A 26083-nucleotide genomic window follows, 5' to 3' on the forward strand; every position below is an offset into this window, starting at 1 on the left:
GAGCTCCCCTTGGGCACTGCCAGGAGCTGCCAGCCCCGGGCTCAGGTGCCGCCCTCTGCCCAGCTCCCAGGGACCCTCCCGGGGCTGGGGCACCCCCAGCAGCCCCGGAGCTGCTGCCCAGCCCAGCAGCAGCCTCAGGATTTGGGGCTGCCCCCGTTTCCATCCCTCCCCTGCCTTGGGAGCAGCGCTGCCAGCAGGGTGGGATAACTGTCATAGCTGCAAGCTGACGTGGCTGAGAGGCTTCAGGCAGGGTTTTCCCTGCCAAGTGAGCGATGGGGAGGGCTCTTGTGTCTTTAGGGAAGGGTTTTTTAGCTGGTTTCATTTCCCCACATTGCTCAGTCGTTTGTTGCTCTCTTATTTGGAGCAGTTTGAGGGGAAAGCGTGTCAATAAACAGGGTGAGCACATTCCCCAGATGCTGCCATTCTTCCCCAGGGATGTGCAGAGCCCTGCCAGTCCCACACATCTGCTTGCCATGAGTGGTCCCCAGCACCTCAGGGATGCAGATCCTCTCCCCTCAGCTCTGCACAGGCTCAGCAGTCCCCTGCTCACATCAACTGATTGCAATTTCAAGCAGCCAGGGATTACAGGGGACAAGAGCTGCTTCACCTCTCCAAGCAGCTCTCCTCCTCGTGGAGGTGACACAGGGCAGCATTCCAGAGTGGTGAAATGCCAGAGGTGACTCTGAGGACAGCCCTGAGCACTGTTTACAGCTCAGCTCTCTCTCTGCTCAGAGCAGCTCCAAGCACTGGCCCAGGAGCTCAGGGGAGAAGGTTCGAGATCCATTTCCCATGGTTTGATCCTGCAGCCCCAGGAAAGCCACATCCCACCCCTATCACCTGCTGGGAGACAATGGGGAGCAGGAGCAGGACTGGAGCTGCTCTGGGCAATCAGCCCAGGGCCAAGGAGGCAGAGAGGGACAAACTGAGGGGACAAACCCAGGCAGGTGTGACAGGGGCACCACTGGAGGAGAATAACCAGGGGCCAGGGAGAGAAATATTTGGGAAGAAGACAACAGAACCATCCCCAAACCAGGAGAACCCATGCCCACGCATGCAGGTGGAAGCCTGGCAGCAGGGATGGGGCCAGCAGAGCAGCAGTGGGACACAACAACACTTGCTTGTTGTTTAATACCTTGAGCCAGAGCTCCAGCAGCTTCCTGAGCACATGGAAGGGCAGGAATTGTCCCCAGGCACAGAACTGCCCTGTGCCCCACTGTCACCCCAAAGAGCCCCAGGAGCACCATTCCAAACCATTGCTTGTGTGGTGCTCCTCACCACATTCATCAGAGCAGAATAAACCAGCAGCGGCCACCAGCCCTTCCTGGGCTCCTCAGAGCAAACCTCACAAAATTCCAGCCAGGTTTGCAGCCTGGCAATGAGGAAATGAGCAGCACCAGTCCCTCTGCAGCAGCGTGAGCCTGAGTGTCCATCCAGGCCCAGCAGGCTGCAGCTGGGCACTGGGAACACAGGAAACTTCCAAATGTGCATTTTCAACTTCCAAATGTGCATTTTCAACTTCCAAATGTGCATTTTCAACAAGGGCAGAGATGTCAAAGAATAATTCTGGGTGTGACCAGAGCAGCTAAAAAAATAACGAGCTGGTTTCAGCCCCAGAAGTGCAACTTAAACAAACAGAGCTGGCAGTGTCCCAGATCACCCTCTGAGCACACTTCCTTCGGGAGCAGGGCCAGCCTGGAGAGGGCTCTGCCATGGAGGTGACATCAGCAGCTGTGTGAGAGCTGGGAGCACCCACAGCTCCTCCTGCTGCTGCTGCTGCTGCTGCTCGGGGCCCTGTGGGTGTGCAGGCAGCAAACATCCTGTTCCTGATGATTTCCTGTGCACAAGAAACCCAGGGACTTCCAGGATTTTTGTGCAGAGGAAATCACTGTCCCAGGAAACCCAGGGACTTCCTCAGCCCAGGCAGCTGGGGGGACACAGGGTTCCTGTGCCACATCGAAGCTCCTACGAATCCACCATCCCTGTTTCGGCCTCCAGTCCATTACAACCACCCCAAAGTCACTGGTAGCTCCATTTCTGAGTTATCTGAGCCACACAACAGAGTGAGAGGCACAGGCAGAGCGCCCAGCCCCAAATCAGCCCCAGCCAAGGGGCCCAGAACCCCCTGGGCTCACTCCCAGCTCCAGGGGATGCTCTGGCTGCACACACACAGCAGATTTGGGCAGCGGGGTTGACAGAGAAAGGAACTTGCTCTCAGTACCTGTGAAAACCTCTGTGACAGCTTAAATAAAACATGTGAAACAAAACAAAAACACAGAGCTCTGCAGGCAGACACCACAAAACCTTTCCTTTTCAAAAAACCTCTGCAACGGGCAACATTAAAGTTAAATTCATAAGAGAAAGTCCTCTCAAGTTAAATAGTGGGCACCTCGGTTTTTCCCATGGCTCATCTTGATCCTGTGCTCACCACAGCAGGATCTGGAAGGATTTGGGCTCTGACAGACCAGGAGCAGCCTCTCCTGCCCAGGTACTAATAAATATTAAATTTAAATTAATAACAGAAAGTCCACTCAAGTTCAATGGTGGTCACCTCAATTTTTACCATGGCTCATCTTAATCCTGTGCTCACCACAGCAGGATCTGGAGGCATTTTGGGTGACAAAAACCAAGGAGCAGCCTCTGACAAACCAGAAGCAGCCTCTCCTGCCCAGGTACTAATAAACATTAAATTTAAATTAATAAAAGTCCACTCAATTTAAAGGGCTTTGCTGGTCACCTCGATTTTCCCTATGGCTCTTAATCTTAATCCGGTGCTCACCACAGCAGGATCTGGAAGCATTTGGGGTCTGACAGACCAGGAGCAGCCTCTCCTGCCCAAGTACTAATAAACATTAAATTTAAATTAGTAAGAGAAAGTCCACTCGAGTTCAATGGTGGTCACCTTGATTTTCCCTATGGCTCTTAATCCTAATCCTGTGCTCACCACAGCAGGATCTGGAGGCATTTTGGGTGACAAAAACCAAGGAGCAGCCTCTGACAAACCAGGAGCAGCCTCTCCTGCCCAGGTACTGATCAACATTAAATTTAAATTAATAAGAGAAAGTCCACTCAAGTTAAATAGTGGGCACCTCGATTTTTCCCATGGCTCATCTTGATCCTGTGCTCACCACAGCAGGATCTGGAGGCATTTTGGGTGACAAAAACCAAGGAGCAGCCTCTCCTGCCCAGGTACCCCCAAGGTGGCACCAAGGCCCAGCTCACTCCTCCCACCCTGGGCAGGACAGCTCCTGCCTCCTGGGCATGTCTGAACGCCTGGAACTTTCTGCATGGCTAAAACAAAGAGAAAAACCACACATCAAAAGCTTATCTTGAGAGATAATGTCACCAAACAGTGCCCAGTGGCCAAGGGTGGGACAGCTGCTGGCCCCAGCAGGGTTTGGCTCTTACCCAGAGGGCAGTGCCCACAGACCCTTCCCTGGCAGGCAGGAAGGGCCAGGGGGTGGACAGCAGAAGCCACCAGGTGGGAAAGCTCCTGCCAGGGGTGGCCCTGGGGGCACCTGAGGGCAGGGCTGGCAGCCCAGGGGTGCCAGGGCACTGCAGGTGAGGGTCCCTGCAGGCTTCTCCTGGGGCTGTGCAGAGCTCCTTGAGGAGCCTGGGGTCACAGAGGGGCTCCAGAGCCCCCAGGGCCAGCCCTGTGTGGGTTTGCTCCCTGTTGGTGTTCTGAGTATCTGTGAACGCTCGTGGGGTTAGGGGAAATGCTGTGCTGGCTCTGCACTACAGCCCTGCAGCAGTCAAGGAATCTCATTGAGAGCCTTCAGGAGGTCATGGAAAGGGTTCAGACCCCTCTGCCCATCATGTGTGGGATTGTTGTGTGGGCAGGAGGGGGAAGATGGGAGGGTCAGAGCGCATGGAGAGAGAGCATTTGCAGAGAGCTGGGGAAGGAAATGCTGTCAGCTCCCTCCTTGCCACCCATCACACCTGGCCCAGCTTCTCTCACACAGTGGGAGGCTGCAGGGGCTGGGGTTGTCCAGGCTGGCTCTGGGGACAGCCCAGATTTTGGGTTTTATCTGCATTAATGAATCAGTTTTAACCTGGGGGCCCAGTGCAGGGTCAGGAGCTGGACTTTGATGATCCTGGATGGTCCCTTCCAGCTCAGGATATCCTCAGGTGATTCTGTGACACCGTGACAAGAACTGCAGCCCCCAGTGGGCACAGAGCCCTGCCATGCCCCCAGACCCACCCTGCCTGGCCCAGGGAACTTCCAAATGTGCCTTTTCAACTTCCAAATGTGCATTTTTCAACTTCCAAATGTGCATTTTAAACTTCCAAATGTGCATTTTCAACTTCCAAACGTGCATTTTTCAACCAGCCCCCACCATTTCCTCCCAGGCTGCAGCAGTGGGGCTCTCTGTGCTTGTGGGAGCAGCTCTGGAAGCCACAGCATCCTGCTGCCACGGCCACCCCTGCACCCACGTGGCTCTGCCACGTTTCTGGGCCAGCTCTGAGGTGTCCCCGTCACCCACAATGGAAAGCAGCCCCAGCCCAGCCTGTGTGCTGGCACACAGGGGCTGCAGAGATAAGAAAACCAAATTTGCTAAAGGAAACTGTGCTGCACTTGCAGAGAGAGCTGGGGGAGGAAATGTGTCAGGTTCCTTCCTGCCACCCCTCACACCTGGCCCACCTTCTCTGCACCCAGGCTGTGCAGCTGGCACAAAGCTCCAGGGGCAGTTTTTGTAGCTGGGAGTTCCTGTGCCTGCTCTGTGCCCCTCTCAGCCAGGAGCTGCTCCCTGTGTGCAGCACCAGCACAGCTGCAGCAGCCAGGGCCCCCAGCTCCTCGGGCTCTTTCCCTTCTCCCTTTGCTGTGGTTCTGCTGAATGTGAAGGAAATTCCTGTCTGCTTTTCCTGTAAGAGGGTGGTGATGCCCGGAAAGCCCTGCTGGGCACCTCTGCGGGCACATCTGGCTCCTTCCTCTCCATGCCAGGGAGCCCTGAGGTGTCCCTGTGGTGTCCCTGAGGTGTCCCTGCATGTCCCTGCGGTGTCCCTGCATGTCCCTGTGGTGCAGCAGGGCTGGGGCCAGCTGGGACGCTCCTTTTCCATGCCCTGCTCCAATCTGGAAAACGCCCAGGTGGAAATGGCTGCTCCACCAGATGGGCTCACCCAGAGCAGGGCTGAGCTGCCCCTGCTCTCTGCTGAGGGCTGAGCCACAAAATCCTTCCCAAGCTCGTTCCTGGAGCCCCACGAGGCCAGAGCAGCACCAAGACAAAAGGGGACAACACCCAAGAGCCAGTGGGAGCTGCAAAAGCCACCAGCTCCAGCTGCAGCCAGCCCTCAGCAGCCACAGAGAGGGCACAGAACAATCCAGAAGCCACCAAAGGCCTCTTGGCTGCCCCAGAGCAGCACAAATGTCAAAAGCTGGCCTGACATGGCAAATATGCTGTAGGTGGAAGTGAAATAATTCCCTCTCTGTAAGAGAAGGCTCCAAGCTTGCCAATTTTCCCTCACGGACAAGGGCACCATTCAGAGACTTTAAATATAATAAACCTTTTCTGCCCCCTTTTCTGGACAAAATAACCTACAGAGAAAAATATTTGAAGTCAGAAATGAAAAAAGGCTGTCCCCATAAGGGCTGGGAGGCGGAAGAAGATGCAGGGCAGGAAACAAGGAACACAAAGTTTAGGGAGTTTCAGAGTAAGAAAACTTCATGGAGAATAAAGTCAATACTCCTGGCGAAGTGCAGGGCTCCCTGCTGATCTTAAGGAAACTGGGGATGAGTTCTCCCCATTGAAATCACTGCAAGATGACAAAATGTTTCCTTGGACTGCCCCCCACAGATGGCAGAAATATTCCCATCCCTGCTGCAATTTTGGCAGCACAAATTGAAACTCCTTTGAGTTCGACCAAATGGTTTTGATGTTGCAAAAAAGCTCCTTGTGCTGCTTGGAGGGCTGTGAGTGGGATCCCTTTTCTCACCAAGTTATCAGCATTTAGAGGCCACTGAGTTCACTTTGTTACGGGACGGGAAGCAAAACTCCAGGAATGGTTTCAGATATAAACAGCAAAAAGGAAGAAGTTGCTGCTTCAGTGGGAAGATTCCCCAAGTGCCCTGTGTCAGCATCTGACAGAGATGAGGCATCTCAGGAGGGCAAAGCTCACTGGAGAGCTGGAGTTTGACCCAGGACAAGTTTCCTGGTGGCTTTTATGGAGTCAGCAGTTCCAGCACAGCCCAGAGCCTCACCTGGCCACGAGGACAATGCAGTGAAGGGCTGGCCAAGGGCTCGATGAGTTTTCCACTCCTGCCTGGCATCTCCCTAGAAACAACAACCCCTTGTCCTCATCATCCCCAAATTCCCAGCATGAGGTGCCTGGATCCACCACACAACCTGAGTGTTGCTGGTTAACAATTCCAGGGCTTTTTAGAAACAACAACCCCTTGTCCTCATCATCCCTAAATTCCCAGCATGAGGTGCCTGGATCCACCACACAACCTGAGTGTTGCTGGTTAACAGTTCCAGTGAGGGCTTTGAAGTCAATGGATCACTCCAGGCCACGAGGTCTGCAAAAGGACATCCCTCCCTCCCTGCAAATGACAATTTCAGGCTATATCTGAAACAGAATAAAGTTTAAACCTGCAAGCTATCCCTCCTTGCTGAAGCTGGATTTCAAGGCACTGTCTCCTATCCACGGGGAGTTCATAAATATTCCTGTCTATGCAAACTCTGCTCCTTAGCATTCCCTGGGAGATCCAGCCAAGTGGGAACGTGGCTTATTGCAATTCAGTCCTAAACAAAGTTTTCAGGTGCTTTGAAAACTGATTTGCCTACAAGGCTTCTTGTCTGCTCTGCTTCTCTTTTCATGAAGCTCCGGCTTCACGTTACAGCCCTGCACTGGGACTCAGCACCCAGCACTCATTCCCAAGTGCCATTTACCCTTGGGGAAACTTTAGGCAAATCCCTGTCTGTGCCTTCACTCTCAGAGCCAGGATAATGACACCAGGCCTTTTCTAATGCGTTCCAGGGTGTGCAGATGACAAGGCTGAGCAATCACAAGGAATTATTACCTCAATAACCTCTTCATGCAACGTTATCCTGTGCAAAGGGTGGCAGACAAAGGTTTCTGTTCTCCTTTGGGCTGTTGTGTTGGTACCTGCAGGAGCACTCCTGAACTCAGCTGGGCTGGGGCAATTTGCCTGATACTTAAATCATTTTGGGGGTTGCTAAAAATCATTTGGTTTCCCTCTGTTTTAAGGGAATAGGATTTACCCAGAATAGGGTTTAGGGTCACTTGCCAGGAGGCTGAATGCCGAAGCTCACGTTCACAGCACAGGGGGGGCCTGTGGAACCTGCTGCCCAGATTTCCAGCAGAAGAAGATTCAGACCTCCAGGCCTTTGGGAATGGCCAGGCAGAGAGCAGGGGAGGAGGTGTCACCCAGAGATGTGACCCAGAGCATCCCAGCTGGCAGAGACAGGGCCCCAGGGCCGGAGCAGGAGTGACCACCCTCTCCAACTGTGCTGCTCTGAACAGCAAGCTGCTGACCCTGGAAATGCAGCAAAGTGCCAAAAAGCCACTGGGCTGCATCACTTTTTCCACTCTGCAGCTCTGGCCAAGCTGAGGAGCTGCCCCCGAGGACAGGGAGGGGACCCTGCGATGTCCCTGCTGCATTCCCAGGGCCAGGCCATGCCCTGCTGCTATCTGCCCACACCTGCTCCTCTCCCACCCACCCTGCTCGACTTCCTGGGGGTGTTTTGCGCTTCTGCCCGAATTCTGGACTGGTAGGAATTTGGAAACCGGTCCAGCAAACCCCACCCCCTCACTGCCGCTCCCAGCGGGGCCGATCCTGAGCAGCTCCCCAGCCCTGCGTGTCCCAGGGAGCTGCCAGCTCCCACGGGGACCGGGATTTATGCTCCTGCAGCTGGGGCAAGGAGGAAGGGGAGGGATTGCTGTTCCTCTGGTGAGCTGTTCAGCAGAGTTTGGGATCTCTTTGTTTCCCTGGGTTTTCCCTGGGCCGCGCTCGAGCGCCGCCAGCTCCAACGACAAAGTTCAACAACTTCTGGGGGAAGTTTGGTACAAGGCTCCAGGAGCAGGAGGCCAAGTAGGAAGGGCTGCAGCTCTGCTGCCAAGTGGAGCTTTAAAGGGACACAAAGAGCCTCGGGATTCCTCAGGGACCGAGGGCTGAGCAGCCTGGAGAGCCTTGCTCTGGTCCAGCGTTCACACAAACAAATCGCCACGGGCATCCAGCCAAGCTCAGGCTGCTCACCCTGCAAGACATCCCTGCAAGTTGTGATAACCTCCCCTTGCTAAGCAAAGCTGTGGGGAATCTGAGCCTGCTACCAGCTCCCTTTTCTGTTTGTTTTAAAGGAAAGGTATTGCCAGCCTCAGAGGCTGCAGATGCTTTACATAGCCCAGCAGTCGAGCGCATGGGATAATGAACGTTTCTTTATGCTACAGGATTTTCAAGAATGCCCAAATCTCCAGTCAACATCCATATCAAAGGGGGAGCAATCCCAAAAGTCGCTGGCTGAGCAGGTCAGGGCCTGCCCACAGCAAATGCAAAGGGTTTTTTTAAGGTGAGTACAAAGAGCAGCACAGAGCTGGAGTGTCTGTGCCAGCTGTAGGAGCCTGTACCCACACAGGAGAAACCCTAAGCTGATTCAATGAGCCGTTCCCCAAAAGGCCCAGGCAGGCAGGGTTACCTGCACCGTGCAGTTACCCCTGCTTTGATCTCCAGGAAAAGGCTGCTTATTCAAAAACCCTTTTGCCACGGCAACCGTGGGGCAGGGAGAAGCAGGGAGGGGGAGACAACTCCCCAGGGCTCCCCTGGAAAAGCTGTCCCAGCACCAGCATGGTGCTTCAACACCTGGGGCCAAATGATGTTTTAATATCATTGGATTTCTAGAGATATCCTGAATTTCTAGAGATTCCTGGAGCATCTCAGGGTCCTGGGTTTGCTGCTGGGCTGCCTGGGCACAGCCACCATGCCCTGGGAGCAGAGGTTTCCTGCAGGAGAGGTCGGGTTCTTCACAGCAAACAAAACTCTCCTCCCCTGTGTGTTATCACTGCTCTGGCTGGGAACAGCACAGGGCTCCAGCAGCAGCAGCACCACATCAAAAGTTCCTCCCTTCCTCTGAGGTCTCAGCCTGGCTTTTTGTTGTTGTTTTGGAAGGGGGGGAAAAAAGACTCCCAAAGATGCAGCCCTCGAGAGGGACACAAAACACAAGAGCTGTTGTGTTCCTTTCCCATGCTGTAATAATTATCAGCGAAAATTCTGTTCAAAGCAAGCAAACCCCCCCTTTCAGCCCCATTCCTAAGGCACAAATAACTTTAAAAAGTCCCCATTTTAAAAGCTGTGTTATCTTGGGCGAGGGGGATTTGCTTCTGTGTTTCCAAGTCCTGCATCACAGTGCAGGAAAAGAGAATTTCAAATGTGTCCCAGCCACAAGGACTCAAACCAAACTCTTTAAAAGAAAGCATGAGAATCTCAGCTTTCATTCAGTGCCCCCATTTCCAGCAGCCAGGATTTATGCAAAAGAACACGAAATGCCACGGGGCTTGTAATAAAAATAAAATAAAATAAAATCCTGAAAGCTCCCACCAGGGCAGTTCTGCAGCTTCCCTGGGCTGTTTTCAAGCAGCACAAGACTTCTTGGCCTCTGCCACGAGCAAAGAAAAGGAGGTGGAGGGGGATGGAATGAGATAGGAGCTGCTGGCAGGGCACAGCCTCTCTGCAGAGGATTTAAATGCCAAGAAAGTTCGTGCTGGATGCTGTTATCCCAGCAGATTTATTCCTGGGAACTCGCTGGGGCTCTCCCAACCCTTGCTCACAGTGGGCTTTGCTCCATCCCACACAAGAACTGGGGTTTTCCTCCTTTTACACTTAACACCAACCAGGTACAAAACCCAGAGGAACTCTCTGGTTTGTGCTTTCCTTTCCAGTGCTGTGGATTTTTCTGCCACCTCCCCTTGCACAGAGAGGTCTTTTGCTCCATAAATATTTCATGGCCCCTCCTGGCTGCTGGAGCACAAAGCCAGAGCCTGGCAGAGGAGCCAGGGGGGACCTGACCCAGCTCAGGAGGAGCAGAGGGTTCCTCACCCATTTCCCTTGTGAAGCCAAGGAAAGAGCAGCCAGAGTGATTTAGGAAGAGCCCCTCTGAGGCTGAGCCTGCTTGTGGCACTGTCAATTATTCAAGCAGCTGTCATCCAGGAGCTTGGGCACATCTGGAATATTCTCTTTCCATGCTGGGCTGTGAGGAGCAAGGAAGCCACAGAGGGCTCCTGACCACACAGGCACCCCCAGAGGTTTTATCCAGAGCCACTCTGAGAACCCAGGCACCCAGCATGCAAACGATCCAGGAAAATGCTGCTTCAAACAACTGCACAGACAGCAATGAGGATGGGATGTGGGCAGAGCAATAGAAGCTGCTGTTTATATTTGGATGCAAATTTTCCCCAGCAGCACTGGTGACCAAGCAGTGGAAGGTTTGGACTTCAGGGAAAATCTGGTAGGGACTAAAAGCCTTGCAGAAATAAAACAGCCTGGTTTAATGACTGCCCTGCAAGCCAGGAAAACACTGGAGCATTAATAAAACCAGCCTGAGCACTGAAATGCAAATGCTACTCCAAAAAATGAACTAAAGAGAAGGATCCTGCTCCCAGACCAATTCTGGGGCTGCAAGGGTGGGTTTGGCAGAACCCCAGGCCCTGCCCTGGTGGGGAGCCCCACACAGGAGGCTCCTATGGCAGAATTTTAATTTTGGCAGGTCCCAAAGCCCTCCCTGGACAAAGGGACTCTGCAATCCCTTTCCTCCAGGAAGGAAGGAAGGCAAAGCTTCCTTGGCTTTGGGAGGGCGCTGACATTTCAGAGAAGAGCAGGGGCCACGTGGAAGATGCAGGCAGAGCAGGGAGGTGAAGCCAGGAGAGGGTGGCAGATGAAGCAGCCTCATCTCTCACCCCGGCTCAGGCTGGGTTTGCCTTTTTACTTTAGCCCAGATTAATCCTGCTGCACTTGCAGACCATCCAAATCCCAAGTCCCCTCCTAGGAGGGATGTTTGTCCTTCCTTTCCTTAGCAGAGCACATATTTACCTTGCTCTTTAACACACCAGGGCTCAGAATCCATCCAAAATACCAAGGGGACAACTCAGCTCCCTCGAGACCAGAAGAGAGAGCAGAAACACCCCAGCACTCCAAGCTGGGTGTCCCACAGAGCTCAGGGGCTTTAGCCATGGATTTTTAACACAGAAAACACGTGCTGACAATGCAGAAGGTGCCTGCAGAAGCAGCCCAATGAAACATCCCTCTCCTGCACTGCTGGAGCCAGGAGTGAGCCAGGCTGGGACTGGCACCACAGGCAGGGACTGGCAGCTCCAGCAGCTCAGCTCACCCCAGGGCAAGCCCCAAAAGCTGAGATCTCCGCTTTAACTCTGGTAAATCTACTCAGGGAGGCCACAAAGGCACCCGAGACGTTAAAAACAGGAAGGAAGAAGCAGCAGAGCTGCTGAGTGCAGCCTTTGCCACTCTCCTGACTTCCTGCAGTTCAAGGAGGAGCAGATGAACTGAGATGGGTTTGGAAATGCTCCTGTTCACCTGATTTCCACAATCCTCACCCAGAGCACCCAAGGGCTCACTCCCTCAGCCTCTCCATGCCCTACACAGAGCACAGGAAGGAGGGGCCTTTCACACTCAGCTTCCTCAGCTTCCTCTGCTGCCTCTCACACTCAGCTGCCTCTGCTGCCAGGCACTCTGAGAGAGCAGCAGGCAGGGGAAATAAAAAACCGTATTTAAACCTGCTGGGCTAGGGAGAGAGCTGCAGGAACCTGCTGTTCCAGCCCTTGCACCAACCCACTCCCCTGCATCTCCACAATGGAGCAGCTCAGGTGCCTCTGCATGGCAAGGGCTGAGCCCCAAATCAGCCCCAAATCCAGAAAATCACTTGGAAGAGTCACCCTTCCAGCTGGTGTCTTAAAAGAGAGGGGAACTTACTGGTGATGCTTTTTCTACCTTTACAAACCCTTACTGGTGGAGAAAGCACAACTCCAACTTCCCTGTGAAATCCCTTGGCCTTCCCTCGGGTTTTTACCAGCAGCTTTAGTGAGAAGAGGGTTTGGTGATGAAGACAGCAGGGAAAATCCAGGCCCTGAGCACAGAGTGAGCTGATGACTCATTTCTGATGCTCAAGCAGCTCCAGACAGAGGTTTTGTTCACCATGAGAGCCCTTTTGTCTGAGCCAGGGCAGGATGTGCCAGGCCAGCCTTACCCAGAGTTTGCCATCCCAGTAGAAGGCTCCCAGCAGTTTGACGATGTGGGGGTGGTCACAGGTGGCCAGGATCTCAATCTCCACCATGTAATCCTCCAGCTCATCCTCGCTCTTGGTCTCGATGACCTTGGCAGCTGCCAGAGCTCCCGTTTCCTTGTTCTTGGCCTGGAAGGAAAAGCCAGGGTGAGTCCAGAGAAAGTGAGGAGCACCGAATTCCTGAGCTCTGGAATCTGCTCCCTGGACACCTCCAGGGATGGGCACTCCACCAGCAGCTTTGGGGTTTGGGTGTTTTTAGCATTTATCACTGGTACTCAATATAAAAAATTGCCCTCTGCTGTGTTGAAAACTCCATTTTTATTTATGTTGATGAAAATCTCCATTTCTTGAGCCCATTTATTTTATTTTATGTTGATGGCAAACTGAGCTGTCAGTGTGTGCTCACAGCCCAGCAAGCCAAGCATTAGGATTGAAATTTGCACAGCAATTCAGAAATACCTGCCACAAAATGCTATAAACTGTAGGAGGCTTTTAACACTGACCATTCCATGGATGGTTCCTGTAAATTAAGGAGCTCCAGTTCCTGCTCAGCTTGGCTGGCCCCAGCCAGCACACCAGGAGGGAAACCTGCAGGGGCATTTCTGCTTCCCAAAGCTGCCCACACAGTGGCTGCATCCTCCTTCCTCCCTCCAGGCTGCAAAGCCCAAACCACTTCCCACCACAGGGAGAGGGAAACTTTTAGCAAAGGAGATGCAGCCTGTTGTTTGTAGCATGGGGGAGAAAAAAAGGAAGCAACAAAACCTCAAAGTGCAGAAGCTCTCTGATGATACCACAGGTGAATTACTAGAAATCCTGAACATGCAGATAATCCAACCAAGATCTATCTGAGAGTGCAGCCAGGTGGGGATGGCACTCTGCTCCCAGGGACAGGGACAGGATGAGAGGGAACACCTCAGGCTGGGCCAGGGCAGGCTCAGGGTGGGCACTGCAGGAATTTCCCCATGGAAAGGGGGCTCAGTGCAGGCTCAGGGTGGGCACAGCAGGAATTTCCCCATGGAAAGGGGGCTCAGGGCAGGCTCAGGGTGGGCACAGCAGGAATTTCCCCATGGAAAGGGGGCTCAGGGCAGGCTCAGGGTGGGCACAGCAGGAATTTCCCCATGGAAAGGGGGCTCAGGATGGGCACAGCAGGAATTTCCCCATGGAAAGGGGGCTCAGGGCAGGCTCAGAGTGACACCAGCAGGAATTTCCCCATGGAAAGGGGGCTCAGGGCAGGCTCAGGGTGGGCACTGCAGGAATTTCCCCATGGAAAGGGGGCTCAGGCACTGGAACTGCCCAGGGAGGGTTGGATCCCCATCCCTGGAGTGTCCAAGGAAGGGCTGGGGGTGGCACTCGGTGGGGATGGGGCACAGCTTGGATTGGATGATGCTGAAAGCCTCTTCCAGCCCCACTGGTTCTGTGCCTGTGTGAAACCCCCAGCCCAGCTGCAGCAGGAGATGGGTCACACGTGGCAGAGGGGCGAGACAGGAGCTGCTGACTCAGGAGCATCCAGACACTGCCAGAAGCTCCTTGAGCCAGCAGCTCACCCACTGCTCCCCACTGCCACCATTCCACCTCCTGCCCCCTTTTCCTCCCCTCTCCCCCAGGGGAACGATTCCCACTGTGCATGGAATCCCTGCAGGAGCCGGCCAAGCTCTGCTCCTGACCTTTCTCCCCACTCTGCAGTTTCCATCTCTGTGTTTGGAAAACCCTCAGGAGGATGAATTCCTGCTGCAAACACCACAAGCTCCTCTGAACAGCTTCACACAGCTTGGGTGACAGGAATATTGGGCAAATCATTCAGCAGAGGGAGGAACATGAGGGATCTGTGCTGTGCTCTGAAGCGTTGCTGCATTCCAGGAGCTGGCAGGGACAGCAGTGTCCTCCTTACCCAGGGGACAAACCCATTTCCATCTGGGCTCACTGCCCACACTCAGGCCAGCAGCTCCTGCTGCTTTCAGGGAAAATTAGGGGGTTTCTTCAGCTCAGCTCAGCTGGGTTCTCACCCAGCCACCAGCAGATGCTCTCACACAGAGGGCAGGGCAGGGGAAACGTGGAAGGAGCATGGGGAGAAGCTCAGCCCTTCCAAACAGGAGCCAGAAGTGCCCCACTGTGTTTGCTCTGCACTCACAGAGCTGGGAGAGCTCCAAGGAGGGGAAGTAAATATTGTGAGAAGAGGTGGGGCTTCCCCTGGAGCTTTGCTTCCCAGCGGAGGGGCCCTGCCAGCCCAGCCCCTGCAGGATGCTGGGGCCCTGCAGCACCTGGAGAGAGCCAGGAGCAGAGCAGGAGCTGGGGTCAGGGTCTGCAAGGCTGCAGACTGTCGTGGGAGAGGGAGCACAGCCTGGCCTGGCTCACTGCTATTGCTGCATCCCTGGGGAGCAGCCAGGGCCCAGCCGGGCACAGGCACCTCTGCATCCCCAGCCCATGTGAGCTGGGCTGAACAGGGGCTCACAGAATTCACAGAATTCACAGAATCACACAGAGAATTCACAGAATCACACAGAGAATTCACAGAGAATCACACACAATCATACACAGAATCCATGCACAGAATCCACAGAATCACAGTCACACACAGAATTCACAGGGCTTCACAGAATTCACAGAATCACACAGAATTCAGAGAATCACACAGAATCACACAGAGAATTCACAGAGAATCACACACAATCATACACAGAATCACACACACAGAATTCACAGATTCACGCACAGAATTACACAGAGAATCACACAGAGAATTCAGAGAATCACACACACAATCACACACAGAATCCACACACAGAATTCACAGAATCACACAGAACCACACAGAGAATCATACAGAGAATCACACAGAGAATCACACAGAATCCATGCACAGAATCACAGAATCACACAGAATTACACACAATCACACAGAATTCACACACAGAATTCACAGAATCACTGGGTTGGAAGAGACCTTCAAGCTCATCGAGTCCAGCCCAGCCCCAACCCCTCAGCTCAACCCTGGCCCCCAGTGCCACATCCAGGCTTTGTTAAACACACCCAGGGATGGGGACTCCACCACCTCCCTGGGCAGAACATTCCAGAACTTTGTCACTCTTTGTGTAAAACACTTTTTCCTGATATCCAGCCTACATTTCCCTTGAATGGTGCTCACCCACCCTTCCCCATGTCCCTGAGCTCCTGAGGGACCCAAAGGGAGCACTCCCCATGTCCCACATCTCCCCAGCTGGCACAGGCAGGTCCCAGCTTGGGCACCCAGAGGAAATGAAAGCAGCACCTCCAAGTTAAAGCCAGCTGAGGACACGTGGAGCAGCAGGGTGACACGGGCAGGCTGGCACAGGGGTGGGCTGGGCATGACCCTGTCCTGATGTCACTGCTGCAACCCAGGGCTCTTCCCAGGAGGGACCAACCTGAGCCTCAGGATGGCAGGAGGAGACCACGGGGTGAGCTTTGGAGAATGATTCCCCTGCAGTGCAGAGCAGGCACTGCTGACCCCAGCCTGCAGCTTCGGGAGGACCAACAGTGGCACGGGCTGGGCAGTCCAGCCCTGCCTGAGGTGCCCATGGCCCCCTCTGGGCCCAGATTCCAGCTGTCCTGTTCCTCCCACACGAGGCAGAGGGAGATGCACAGGGCCTGGCACGGGCAATCCTGCACTGAGCCCAGCAGCTCACCCTGGGCACCATCAAAGCTTTGAATTCCAAGGATTTCTGCCCCTTTCTCTCCATCTGCTCATCCCCCAGCCCTGACCCCAGGCTACAGCCCCATCCCAGACTGCAAAACCCCAAAAACTGCTGGATGCCAGCTCCATCTTTGGCTCCTCCACTCCTGGGCATCTCAATCCTACAGATAATTTGTCCTTGGGGTGTTAATTAGCACAAACAATAAAAAATCTGAGCAGAGAGCTGCCAGCACGGTGCCCAGGAGGTGCTGCTGAACTCCAGGGGGTTCATTACAGCCATCTCAACCCCAAAAACCCCTCGTGGCCAGCAGCAGCCCCTGAGCAAGTGCCAGTGCAGGAGCAGGGCTGGAATGTGCATTCCACAAATGTCACACAAAAGTTACTCAGTAAACTGAGAGAGGAGAGGAAACAGGGGCAGGAAACAGGGGAAAGGATCTCCCTGCAGAGCCCTGGGACACAGGGGGTGCTGCCCAAGCCCTGGGATGCCAGGAGAGGTGCCAGGGATGAGCAGGATTGCTCACCACAGGAAAGCACTGGGCTGTGGTGGGTCTGAGGGGTGAGAGGTGCCTGCTCAGGTGACAGAAGTGGCTCTTTGGCCTCTGCCTGTGACTCAGCCCGCAGCTATTGTGAAATCCCAGCGTGACAAACACAGGAACTATTTTAAGCCCTGAAAGAACCCATTGGGGGAAGGCTGGAGGGTTCAGCAGGGCCAGTTTCTAGGTGAGGCACAGGAAACCCTCCCTGAACCCTCACTGGCACAGAAAGCAGAACTGAGAGCTCCCCCAAGGGCTTCATTCAGCTCCTTTGCAGCCCCCAGGCCACGGGGTCACCCTCCACAGGCTGCCATGCCACTGCATTCCTCCCTGTCCCCATGCCAGGAGAGCTGATGGCTCAGGTGTCACCAGGACAGAGCCCCAGGAGGAGCCTGGAGCTCCCAGGGATGCTCAGCTGGGGGGTGACAGCTGGGCCTGCCCCACCCCACTCCTGCTCCCAGGGATTCCATCATGATTAATGATTCCATCATGATTAATAATTGCCTCCTGATGAACCTGGCCCCAGCTCCCTGCATCAATAAACAAACACAGCACGGCCAGGCTCGAGCCAGTGCTCGTGGTGCTGTCAGAGAATCAATGGGAGCTGCAATGGGGGCGGGCTGGGAAAGTTGGGGCTGTTCTGCTTGGAGGAGTGAAGCTTTGGGGTGACCTCACTGGGGCCTTCCAGTGCCTGAAGAGCCGCCAAAAAAATTAAAAATGGAGGGGCTGTTCCTCAGGAATGGGAGTGATGGAACACAGGGAATGGCTTCACACTGGCTAGGTGGGATTTTGGGAATTAGGAATTGTTCCCTGTGAGGGTGGGCAGGCCCTGGCACAGGTGCCCAGAGCAGCTGGGGCTGCCCCTGCATCCCTGGCAGTGCCCAAGGCCAGGCTGGATGGACTTGGAGCAGCCTGGGGCAGTGCAAGGTGTCCCTGCCATGGCAGGGGTGGAATGGGATGAGCCTCAGGGTTCCTTCCATCCAAACCATTCCATGGCTTCCAAGCCTATCAGGCCCCTGGAACCATGAATGAATCCTATTTGGGGCTTTGTTGAAATGCTGGATTTAGACCCTGGTGACCCAGGGGACAGCAGCACAGCCCCAGCACAGCCCCAGCACAGCCCCAGCACAGCCCCAGCACAGCCCCAGCTCTGCTGCTCTGGCAGCTGTGGTAACATCTCAGCAAGAGGCAAGGGGAAGTGGCTTATGAAACACCCCAAAAACCGTTAAAGAAAAACCCCATTAAAAAGCAGAAATGCCTTCCTTTGGTTATAGAAGCTGAGGGCAGGAAAGCAGCCCCAGCAGAGAGCTCAGCTGCAGCCACAGCCCCTGGGCAGCCCTGCCAGACAAAAGTGTGAGCAAAGCTGAGCACAACCAGCTCTCCTGGCCCTCAAAGCCCAGCAAAGGGCGCAGAGATGAGAAGCCCAGAGAGCAGCAGAGCTGCTGCACGTGATGTTCCACCAAAGAGCCACAAAGAGCCACTTTGCACCCACAGAGGCACAGAGAGGGGGCTGGCAACACCCACAGAGCCCAGGCACAGCTCCTGGGCCATGCAAACAAACAGGCAAGGTTTGAGGAGGGGGAGGTTCCACACTGACCCAGCGTCTTCAGCCTAAAATAAAAAAGTGACAATGCCGAGTTTTGCCCTTGATTTATTCTAATGGAAATGAATGGATTTACAGCATGGATAAAAAGGTCCCGACTGCAGTGATTCTGCAATATGTTGTAATATATTTATTGTTCATTAGAACAAATTAGTAAACATTATTTATCAAATGTTTCCAGTTGCACGTCCAACATTCTGTGCATCAAAAAGGAATTTCCAGCTTTTCCCTTCCATCCAAATGCCATAAACATAATTAATCATTCAGCAGCTATTATTTCTTATTTCTCAAATCAAAGTGAATTTTCTCATGCCTGATAGCTGAGAGCACCCAGCATCCTTCAAATCACCAGTCCCTGGGAAAGCACTGTGCTCCAAGGGAGCATTCCTGGCCCTGTCTGCATTCAGACAACGCCACAACATTGGAAAAATAATTAAAAAACAGAGGGGGAAAAAGCCTTTCAGCCAGTTCTGAGTTTCCTAGCAACTCCCTGCTCCAAGCCTGGTGCACAGAGGGCTGTGGGAGCAGGGGCTGGATGGCTGAGACACCCCAGAGCCAGGGAGGGGGTTTGGGCTGGCTCTGGCAGGGCTGCCTGGCTGGAAAGCACCAGCTCAGCAGGGCCCTGGCAGGGCAATGGAGCACTCAGCTCTTCCCTGTCCCCAGGGCTGCCAGGCTGGCCCAGCACTGCTGGCACTGCCCTCTGCAGCAGGAATGCAGGGCAGGAGCAGCAGATCCAGCTGTGAGGAGAAGCAGGAGCAGCTGCTGGGCACAGCCTCCTTCCCTGCCTGTCCCACCCATCCCAGACACCGCAGAGAGCAAAGCAAGACAGGAGCCCTGGGGCAGGAGGAGAGAAATGCCAGCAAGGTTGTCACAGACAACTTTTATGAAAAATCCTTTCCTTAGGATTTTTCCTCCTGAGAAGCTGAGAGGCCTCAGGAACAAAATGTAGACATTGATTATCTGCTGCTGTGGGATGCAACAGGTGGATCTGGGATTGGCCTCATGTGGTTGTTTCTAATTAATGGCCAATCACAGCCCAGCTGGCTCGGACACAGAGCCAGAGCCACAAACCTTTGTTATCATTTTTTGCTATTCTTAGCCAGCCTTCTGATGAAACCTTTTCTTCTATTCTTTTAGTACAGTTTTAATGTAATATATATCATAAAACAATAACTCAAGCCTTCTGAACCATGGAGTCAGCTCCTCATCTCTTCCCTCATCCTGGGACCCCTGTGAACACCATCACACACAGGTCCCCCTGTGCTGCCTGAAGGGAGGTGGCCCTGAGGGGCTTTTCTGCAGCCAGGAGAGAAGCAGAGAGCGCAGCTGCAGCAGGAACAGAGCCACGGCTGCGCCCGTGCCAGGGACACGCGGCCCCTTCCAGCCCCAGCCCGGGGTGGCACATCCAGACCCTGCCCTTGGGGAGCTGCCCCCTCCTTTCCCACGGGAGCAGAGCGTGCCCAGGCTCTCCTGCTCAATCTCTGCTGCCTCTGCATTCAGGCTGGGCCAGGCTGGCAATGCCAGGGGATGGGGACACAGCACGGCCACCCCCAGAGGCCCTGGGGACACCAAACCACCTGAGAACCCCACGTCTACAGCAGCACTCCACCGACAGGAAAAGAACCTTTTCTCCAAGGAAATGGGATTCTCAGGAGACAAAATATTTACAAAATCAGGGAGGAGCTTTTCTGGGCAGCAATTGCCACGTGCTGAGGGTGAAAGGCTGATCTGAGCTCTCATGGCAGCAGCAGTGCCAGGATCTGGGCTGTGCCACTGAAGTCATTGCCCAAATATTTAGGCCATGGAGAGCTGTCCCTGTCCCCTGTCACACGGAGACAGCCACAGAGCACAGGGCTGCAGCAGGGACAGAGCATCCCACACTTCCATCAGCTGCAAGCGAAAATCAGGTTTAAAGTTCAGCCAGGTTTAACATTGTTAAACCTTCCCATTCCTCCTTCCCAAGCAAAAAGATTTTAAGGAAAGCCTTCAGCAGTTCTGAAGGACAAGACCATGATCTGATCTTACTTTTTTTTTGTGGCCAATCAGCTCAAACTTCCCCTGTTTCTGTTTTCCTTCCCTTTTCTTTTTCAAAGTTAACTCGGCAGATTAACATCTCTGTGACACCCTTTCCAGGAATTAAAGTGTAGAATCACAGAACCATTTGGGCTGGAAGGGACCTTAAAGCTCATTTTGTTGCCATGGGCAGGGACACCTTGCACTATCCCAGGTGGCTCCAAGCCCCATCCAAGTGTCCCTTGGGCACTGGCAGGGATCCAGGGGCAGCCACGGCTGCTCTGGGCACCCTCCCAGGGAACAATCCCTTCCCCAAATCCCACCTAACCCCGCTCCCTGATGGACCAAACCAAGAGCTGAGCCTGGATCGCCTGAGCCAGCCTCGAGTGCTGCAGGCTGGGCTGATGGGCAGAGAGGTGCCAGGGCCACCCTGGTGCCCACCAACAGCCCCAGTGCTGCTGCTGCAGCAGCTGCACAGCCCAGCAATCAGCCCTGCAGTACCCCCTGTGCAAGGCACAATTCCAGCCCGCAGCATGCACAGCACCGATAGCAGCACGGCGCATCAGATAACCCAAAATTCGCCTTTTCCAGCGCGCCTGGGAGGGGAGAGGAGAAGCAGGGCACAAAAGAGGCGCTGCTGAGTCGGGGGTGGAGCTGTGTGCAGGCGATTTGCAGGGATGCAGTGAATAAAACCCCAGTCCCCACCCTGCCTTATCCGAGCCACTGTCCCCATGGGCAGCGCTGGGCAGGGCAGATAGCGCTGCACAGGAGCACCAAAACAATCCCCAGGAGAAAGGCAGGGGGGCTCTGGCACCAAAACAATCCCCAGGAGAAAGGCAGGGGGGCTCTGGCACCAAAACAATCCCCAGGAGAAGGGCAGGGAGGTATGGCACCAAAACAATCCCCAGGAGAAAGGCCAGGGGGGCTCTGGCACCAAAGCAATCCCCAGGAGAAAGGCAGGGAGGTATGGCCACAAAACAATCCCCAGGAGAAAGGCAGGGGGGTTCTGGCACCAAAACAACCCCCAGGAGAAGGGCAGGGGGGCTCTGGCACCAAAACAACCCCCAGGAGAAAGGCAGGGAGGTATGGCACCAAAACAATCCCCAGGAGAAAGGCAGGGGGGGTTCTGGCACCAAAACAATCCCCAGGAAAAAGGCAGGGAGGTATGGCACCAAAACAACCCCCAGGAGAAGGGCAGGGGGCTCTGGCACCAAAACAACCCCCAGGAGAAGGGCAGGGGGCTCTGGCAGTGCCCCAGCAGCCAGAGGAGCCCCTGCCAGCCAGGAGCTCTCCTTGCCCACACCAACATCCCTTCCTGGGGCACTAACAGGGCAGGGAATGCTCGGTTTGCAGGGCTCAGAGGAGATGCAGGGGCTCCTGCACTGCTGGTTTCACCCTGGGCATCTTCCCTGAGAGCCCAGGGGCTGCCAGTGCCACCTGTCCCTCCAAACAGTGCCAGCTCTGAAGTGGCAGCACAGATCCTCCGGGTTTATGGGCGCTATCTTAGGTGTTCTTCCAGGAGAATAACTCTGCTTTTTTCTTTTTTCTTGCCTTTTCTGAAGTGGCAGCACAGATCCTCCGGGTTTATGGGTGCTATCTTAGGTGTTCTTCCAGGAGAATAACTCTGCTTTTTTCTTTTGTCTTTTCTGAAGTGGCAGCACAGATCCTCTGGGTTTCTAAGCAGTATTTTAGGTGTCTTTCCAGGAAAGTAACTCTGCTTTTCTTCTAAGGCAGCTTGGGAAGGGTCAGAGTGAGGAAGTTTTACAGACCCCAACCCTGGGTGGGCTGGAGCCTTCCCAGGCTGGCGCCCACTGACCACAGCTCCCAACTGCTGGGTTTGGGATCATCCATTTAAGGGACTTTGGATGAGGTGGTGACAGCTGGGTCACCTGTGGCTGCCACCCTGTCCTCAGAGCACCTCTGGCCTTGCCAAGGCCACGGCATTCACAGAACAAGAGCTAGAAAGGAACATTTCCTCCCCACCCCCTCCTACTTTTCAGCTTCACTGCCCTCTGTTCAACTGGTTCCTCATGCAGGCAGATCCTCTTGTGCTGCAAAAAGACTTTCTATAAAAACAGGGAAATCCCAGGCCCAGTTCCTGCTGGCCGCAGGTTTTTTAGGTCTGCCATGTAAGATCCAGACTCCACTATATAGTTCATTCTTTTTAATTAATCTGTATTTAAATGAAGCCTGTCCTACTTTTGGAAACACTGTGAGAAGCCAGTTCAGCTTTGTCTGAGCTCCAGACAGGATTCACAGGGCAGGAATACCCCAAATCCCTGAGCCCTCCTCCCTCCCAGCCTCATAAAACCAAATCCTCCTGAAGCCAGCCCGTGTTTCCATCTCTCCACGCCTCAGTTTCTGCCAGGTCTGAGTGCCCGGAGAACAAAGCCCTGCTCAGACCTTTCCAAGGGGACACAACAGATGGCACACGGGGCAGGATGCAGGCTCAGGATTCCGTCCCCTCCCCACGCTTCCGGGCGTGGAAAAGGAGGGGAAAATGGGCAGGAATTCACTCCAACATCCTGAGAACCTCAGGGCCCTGCAGAGCCTCAGCCTTGCTCCAGGCACTGCCTTTAGGGAGAAAATGAAACTGATTTTAGGGTCAAGAGAATGATTCAAGCTGTTCACTGAATTTTGGGTGCTTCTGCTCTCCTGGAGCACAGCGGGGTTATTCAGCTGCTGGGTTTTTGCTGGGTTATTCTGCAATTTCTGGTGGGTTTTTCTGCAGTTTCTGGTGGGTTATTCAGCTGATTTTTTGGCAGCTGAGCAGCACAAGAGGGTAAACCCCTTCTTTCACATCCCACCTTACACTCATCCCCACCCCGGATATAAAAAAGCAAAAGGAGACAACGAAAAAAACCCTTTAGGTGAAGGGAAAATGTGTCTCTGGTTATTAATCCTAAAACAAAGATTAATAAGGATTGTTAATCATTATAAAATAAGGATTTATGAACCTAAAATAAGGTTTATAGCACAGCACCCCCAAATAATTTGGGGTTCTTAAATGAACAAAGAAACTCCTGGATGAGAATTCAAAATCCAGCCATGACCTTTTTCCAGATGGAATGGAGAACAGGTGGAGAAGAGATCAAAGCAATGGAGAAGTGAAATGCTGCTAAATACAATAAAGTAACCCTTTGATTTCTGGCACGATGTTAAACCTCACCCTGCCTTACAGGGTTAAAACTCCACGAAAGCAAAAATTCGCCTGAATATTCCAGAAGGTTTACAACTTCTGGCTGTAAACACACGGTGTCCACCGGGATATTTTCATTCTCATTTGTGTCAGAATGGGGATGAAAGGAGCTGGAGGTGAGCTGTTATTGCCTGACAGGCTGACATTCTTTACCCACAGTAAAAAAGTTACTCTGACAATGCTTTTCTTGTGAGGCTGGGGTTAATAACTGAGGCATTCAGATACAACAACAGACAAAAAAACCAAACCAGCCACCTCTGAAGTAGCTTTATTCTCTAAGTCACCTACTTTGGGTACATTATACATGTTTAAAATAGAAAGCATTTAAATAATTATTTAAGTTTTCCTTTCTCTCAGAGGCCACTGAAGTTATTTTACACTGTTTACCTGGTTCCTGTCACTGTTTGAGAAACTTGAGCAAATAAAAGCACAGAATCATGCAGGAGTGAGTGTTGCTACACACAAATGTGCCTCCAATGCACCTCACAGAGCAGAATGGCAACAGAACTTCTACTGATGCTGCTTTCAGAAGGATAAATGGAGAAGGGACTTAAATATAATTTTTAGGAATTGTGGTTTTTTAGAAGATAGGACCCTTCACTAAAAAGTTTCACTCAATGGGTATTTAGCACTCAGTTTTTTGGAGTTTCTGTCAAACACCACGATAGAGATGAGAAATAAACACCAAACCGCCGTGCCCTGACCCGCGGTCACCTGCCTCCCTTCCTGCCCTGTTTATTTATCATTTTTTCAGAGGTAAAACCTTCTCGGGCGATCGAAGGAGGCCACCAAGCCCCAGCTGCCCGAGAGGCCATTCCCGCCCCATTGCCAGGGCTGCTGTCACACAGGTGTGTCCGGGATCCTGCCAGGGCTGCTCCTGCACCCCGGGCTCATCCCCGGCTGGACACGGGGCAGCCCCGAGCGGGGACAGCGGCTGCTCTGGAGAGCAAAGTCCGGGGGATCTTTGGTCCTTTAAACCCCCGTCCCTAAAGCCCGAGGTTAAACATTCACAGCACGGAGCCAGCTCCTCCTGGCCCTCCCAAGTTTTTCCTGCCGGCAGCAACGGCGGGGATACAAATCCCCTGTCAGCCCCGGGGACTCGGAACGCTTGGAGGCAGCCCTGGAAGCGCCGACTTCCAAGAAACCTCGCTCGCTCCATTCATTGCACCGGCGGCGGGCTGGGCAAAGGGAGCGCCGGGGTCTGCGCACACAAGCACCGCTCTGAAAACGGGGCGACAAAAAAAAAACTCCAAAAAACCAAACCAAACCAACAACAACAAAACAAAACAAAACAACAAAAAAAACAAGCAAACAAGAAAAAAAACCCAAAACAATAACAATAACAACAAAAAAAAATCCAACAAAAAACCTCCCCCCCCAAAAAAAAAAAATTTAAAAAAAGTAAAAAAAGGCAAGAAATAAAAAAAGCAGGAAGCTTTTCTGGCTCCGTTCCCCTCCCCGGAGCGCTGCGATCCCAGCGCGGCTCAGCCGAGCCCGTCCGGCCCATCCCGGCTAACGGGATGCGGAGCCGGTCCCGCTGTGCCGGAGCCGCTCCGAGCCCGGGCGGCGGCGCCGCGGCTGCTCCCGGAGCCCTCGGAGCACCCACCTTGTAAACTTTGCCGAAGGCTCCATCTCCCAGCTCGCCCACCACCTCCCACACCTCGCCGGGGTCCAGGTCGCGGCGGACGTGCTCGTATTCCTTGGAGCGGCGCTTCTCGAAGGCGGAGAGGCGCAGGATGCGGCGGAAATTGGCGAAAGCCATCCCGGAGTGCGGCCCCGGCAGCTGCGGAGCCGCCGCCCCGGCAGGACGGAGCCGCTCGCTGCGCGCCCGGGGAGCGGCGAGGCGGGACCGGCACCGGGGCCGCCTCCAGCCGCGCACATGGAGCCGGAGCCGCTCCACCTGCTGGGCTGGGCTGGGCTGCCCGGGACGGAGCCATTGGCCGCCCCAGCCCTCCGCCCGCCCGGCCGGCACCGCCCCGCACGGCCCGGATCGGCCCGGGTATGGTACGGTACAGACAGGGCATGGTTCGGGAACAGCACCGCCCCGCACGGCCCGGCTCGGCCCGGGTATGGCACGGCACAGACAGGGCACGGCCCGGCTCGGCCCGGGTATGGCACGGCACAGACAGGGCACGGTTCGGGCACGGCACCGCCCCGCACGGCCTGGCTCGGTTCGGGTATGGCACGGCACAGACAGGGCACGATCCGGGCACGGCACCGCACGTCCCGGCTCGGTCTGGGTACGGCACAGACAGGGCACGGTTCGGGTATGGCACAGACAGGGCACGATCCGGGCACGGCACAGACAGGGCACGATCCGGGCACGGCACAGACAGGGCACGGCCCGCCCAGACTGTCACGGCTCATCCCGGGCACGGTTCAGCCTGGGCGCGGCTCTGCCCTGGCCCGGCACTGCCCAGCCGGGTCAAGGTCCGCTCTGACCGGCACGGTTCAGCCCGGGTAGGCTCTGCCCAGTCGTCTTGGCTCGGTTCAGCCCGGGTACGGCCCGGCCCCGTTCTGCCCGTCCCGGTGCATCGGGCCCAGCCCGGCTCGGTTCGGCCCCTCCGCGGAGGAACCAAGGGATCACAATCCCGAGCCGAGGGAAGCAAACCTGGGCCGGGAAGGAGCGATGACCCCGGGGCTGTGCCCGACCCCGCCCGGGAAACCCGAATCCCGCCGTGCCCTGGCAGCAGAGCCGCGATCCTGCCCCCCCTGCCCCGGGAAAACAGCCGGACCCAGGCGATTCCAGCCTCCGGGAATTGCGGGGACCCCGCACCGCGGCTGCCTCGGGGATGGGACCAGGCGGTGTCCGCTGGGACATCGCAT

General features: G+C 54.6%; 1 protein-coding gene across 1 annotated transcript in view; it reads right to left on the bottom strand.

Annotated features, from left to right (window-relative positions):
* The window catches only part of STK10 (serine/threonine kinase 10), a 44649-nt gene extending 19544 nt beyond the window's left edge, over positions 1-25105 (bottom strand). The window contains exons 1-2 of the mRNA XM_071443598.1: positions 24864-25105; positions 12207-12371 (exon numbers count right to left, since the gene is read on the bottom strand). Of these exons, the coding sequence (XP_071299699.1) occupies positions 12207-12371; positions 24864-25019 (321 nt within the window). The 5' untranslated portion in view covers positions 25020-25105. The remainder of the gene's footprint in view (positions 1-12206; positions 12372-24863) is intronic.
* Positions 25106-26083: the final 978 nt, after the last annotated feature.

Source organism: Agelaius tricolor, unplaced genomic scaffold, assembly GCF_023055355.1.
Source record: "Agelaius tricolor isolate 1412-34295 unplaced genomic scaffold, bAgeTri1.0.p SCAF_18, whole genome shotgun sequence".
In the NCBI taxonomy this organism is placed as follows: domain Eukaryota; kingdom Metazoa; phylum Chordata; class Aves; order Passeriformes; family Icteridae; genus Agelaius; species Agelaius tricolor.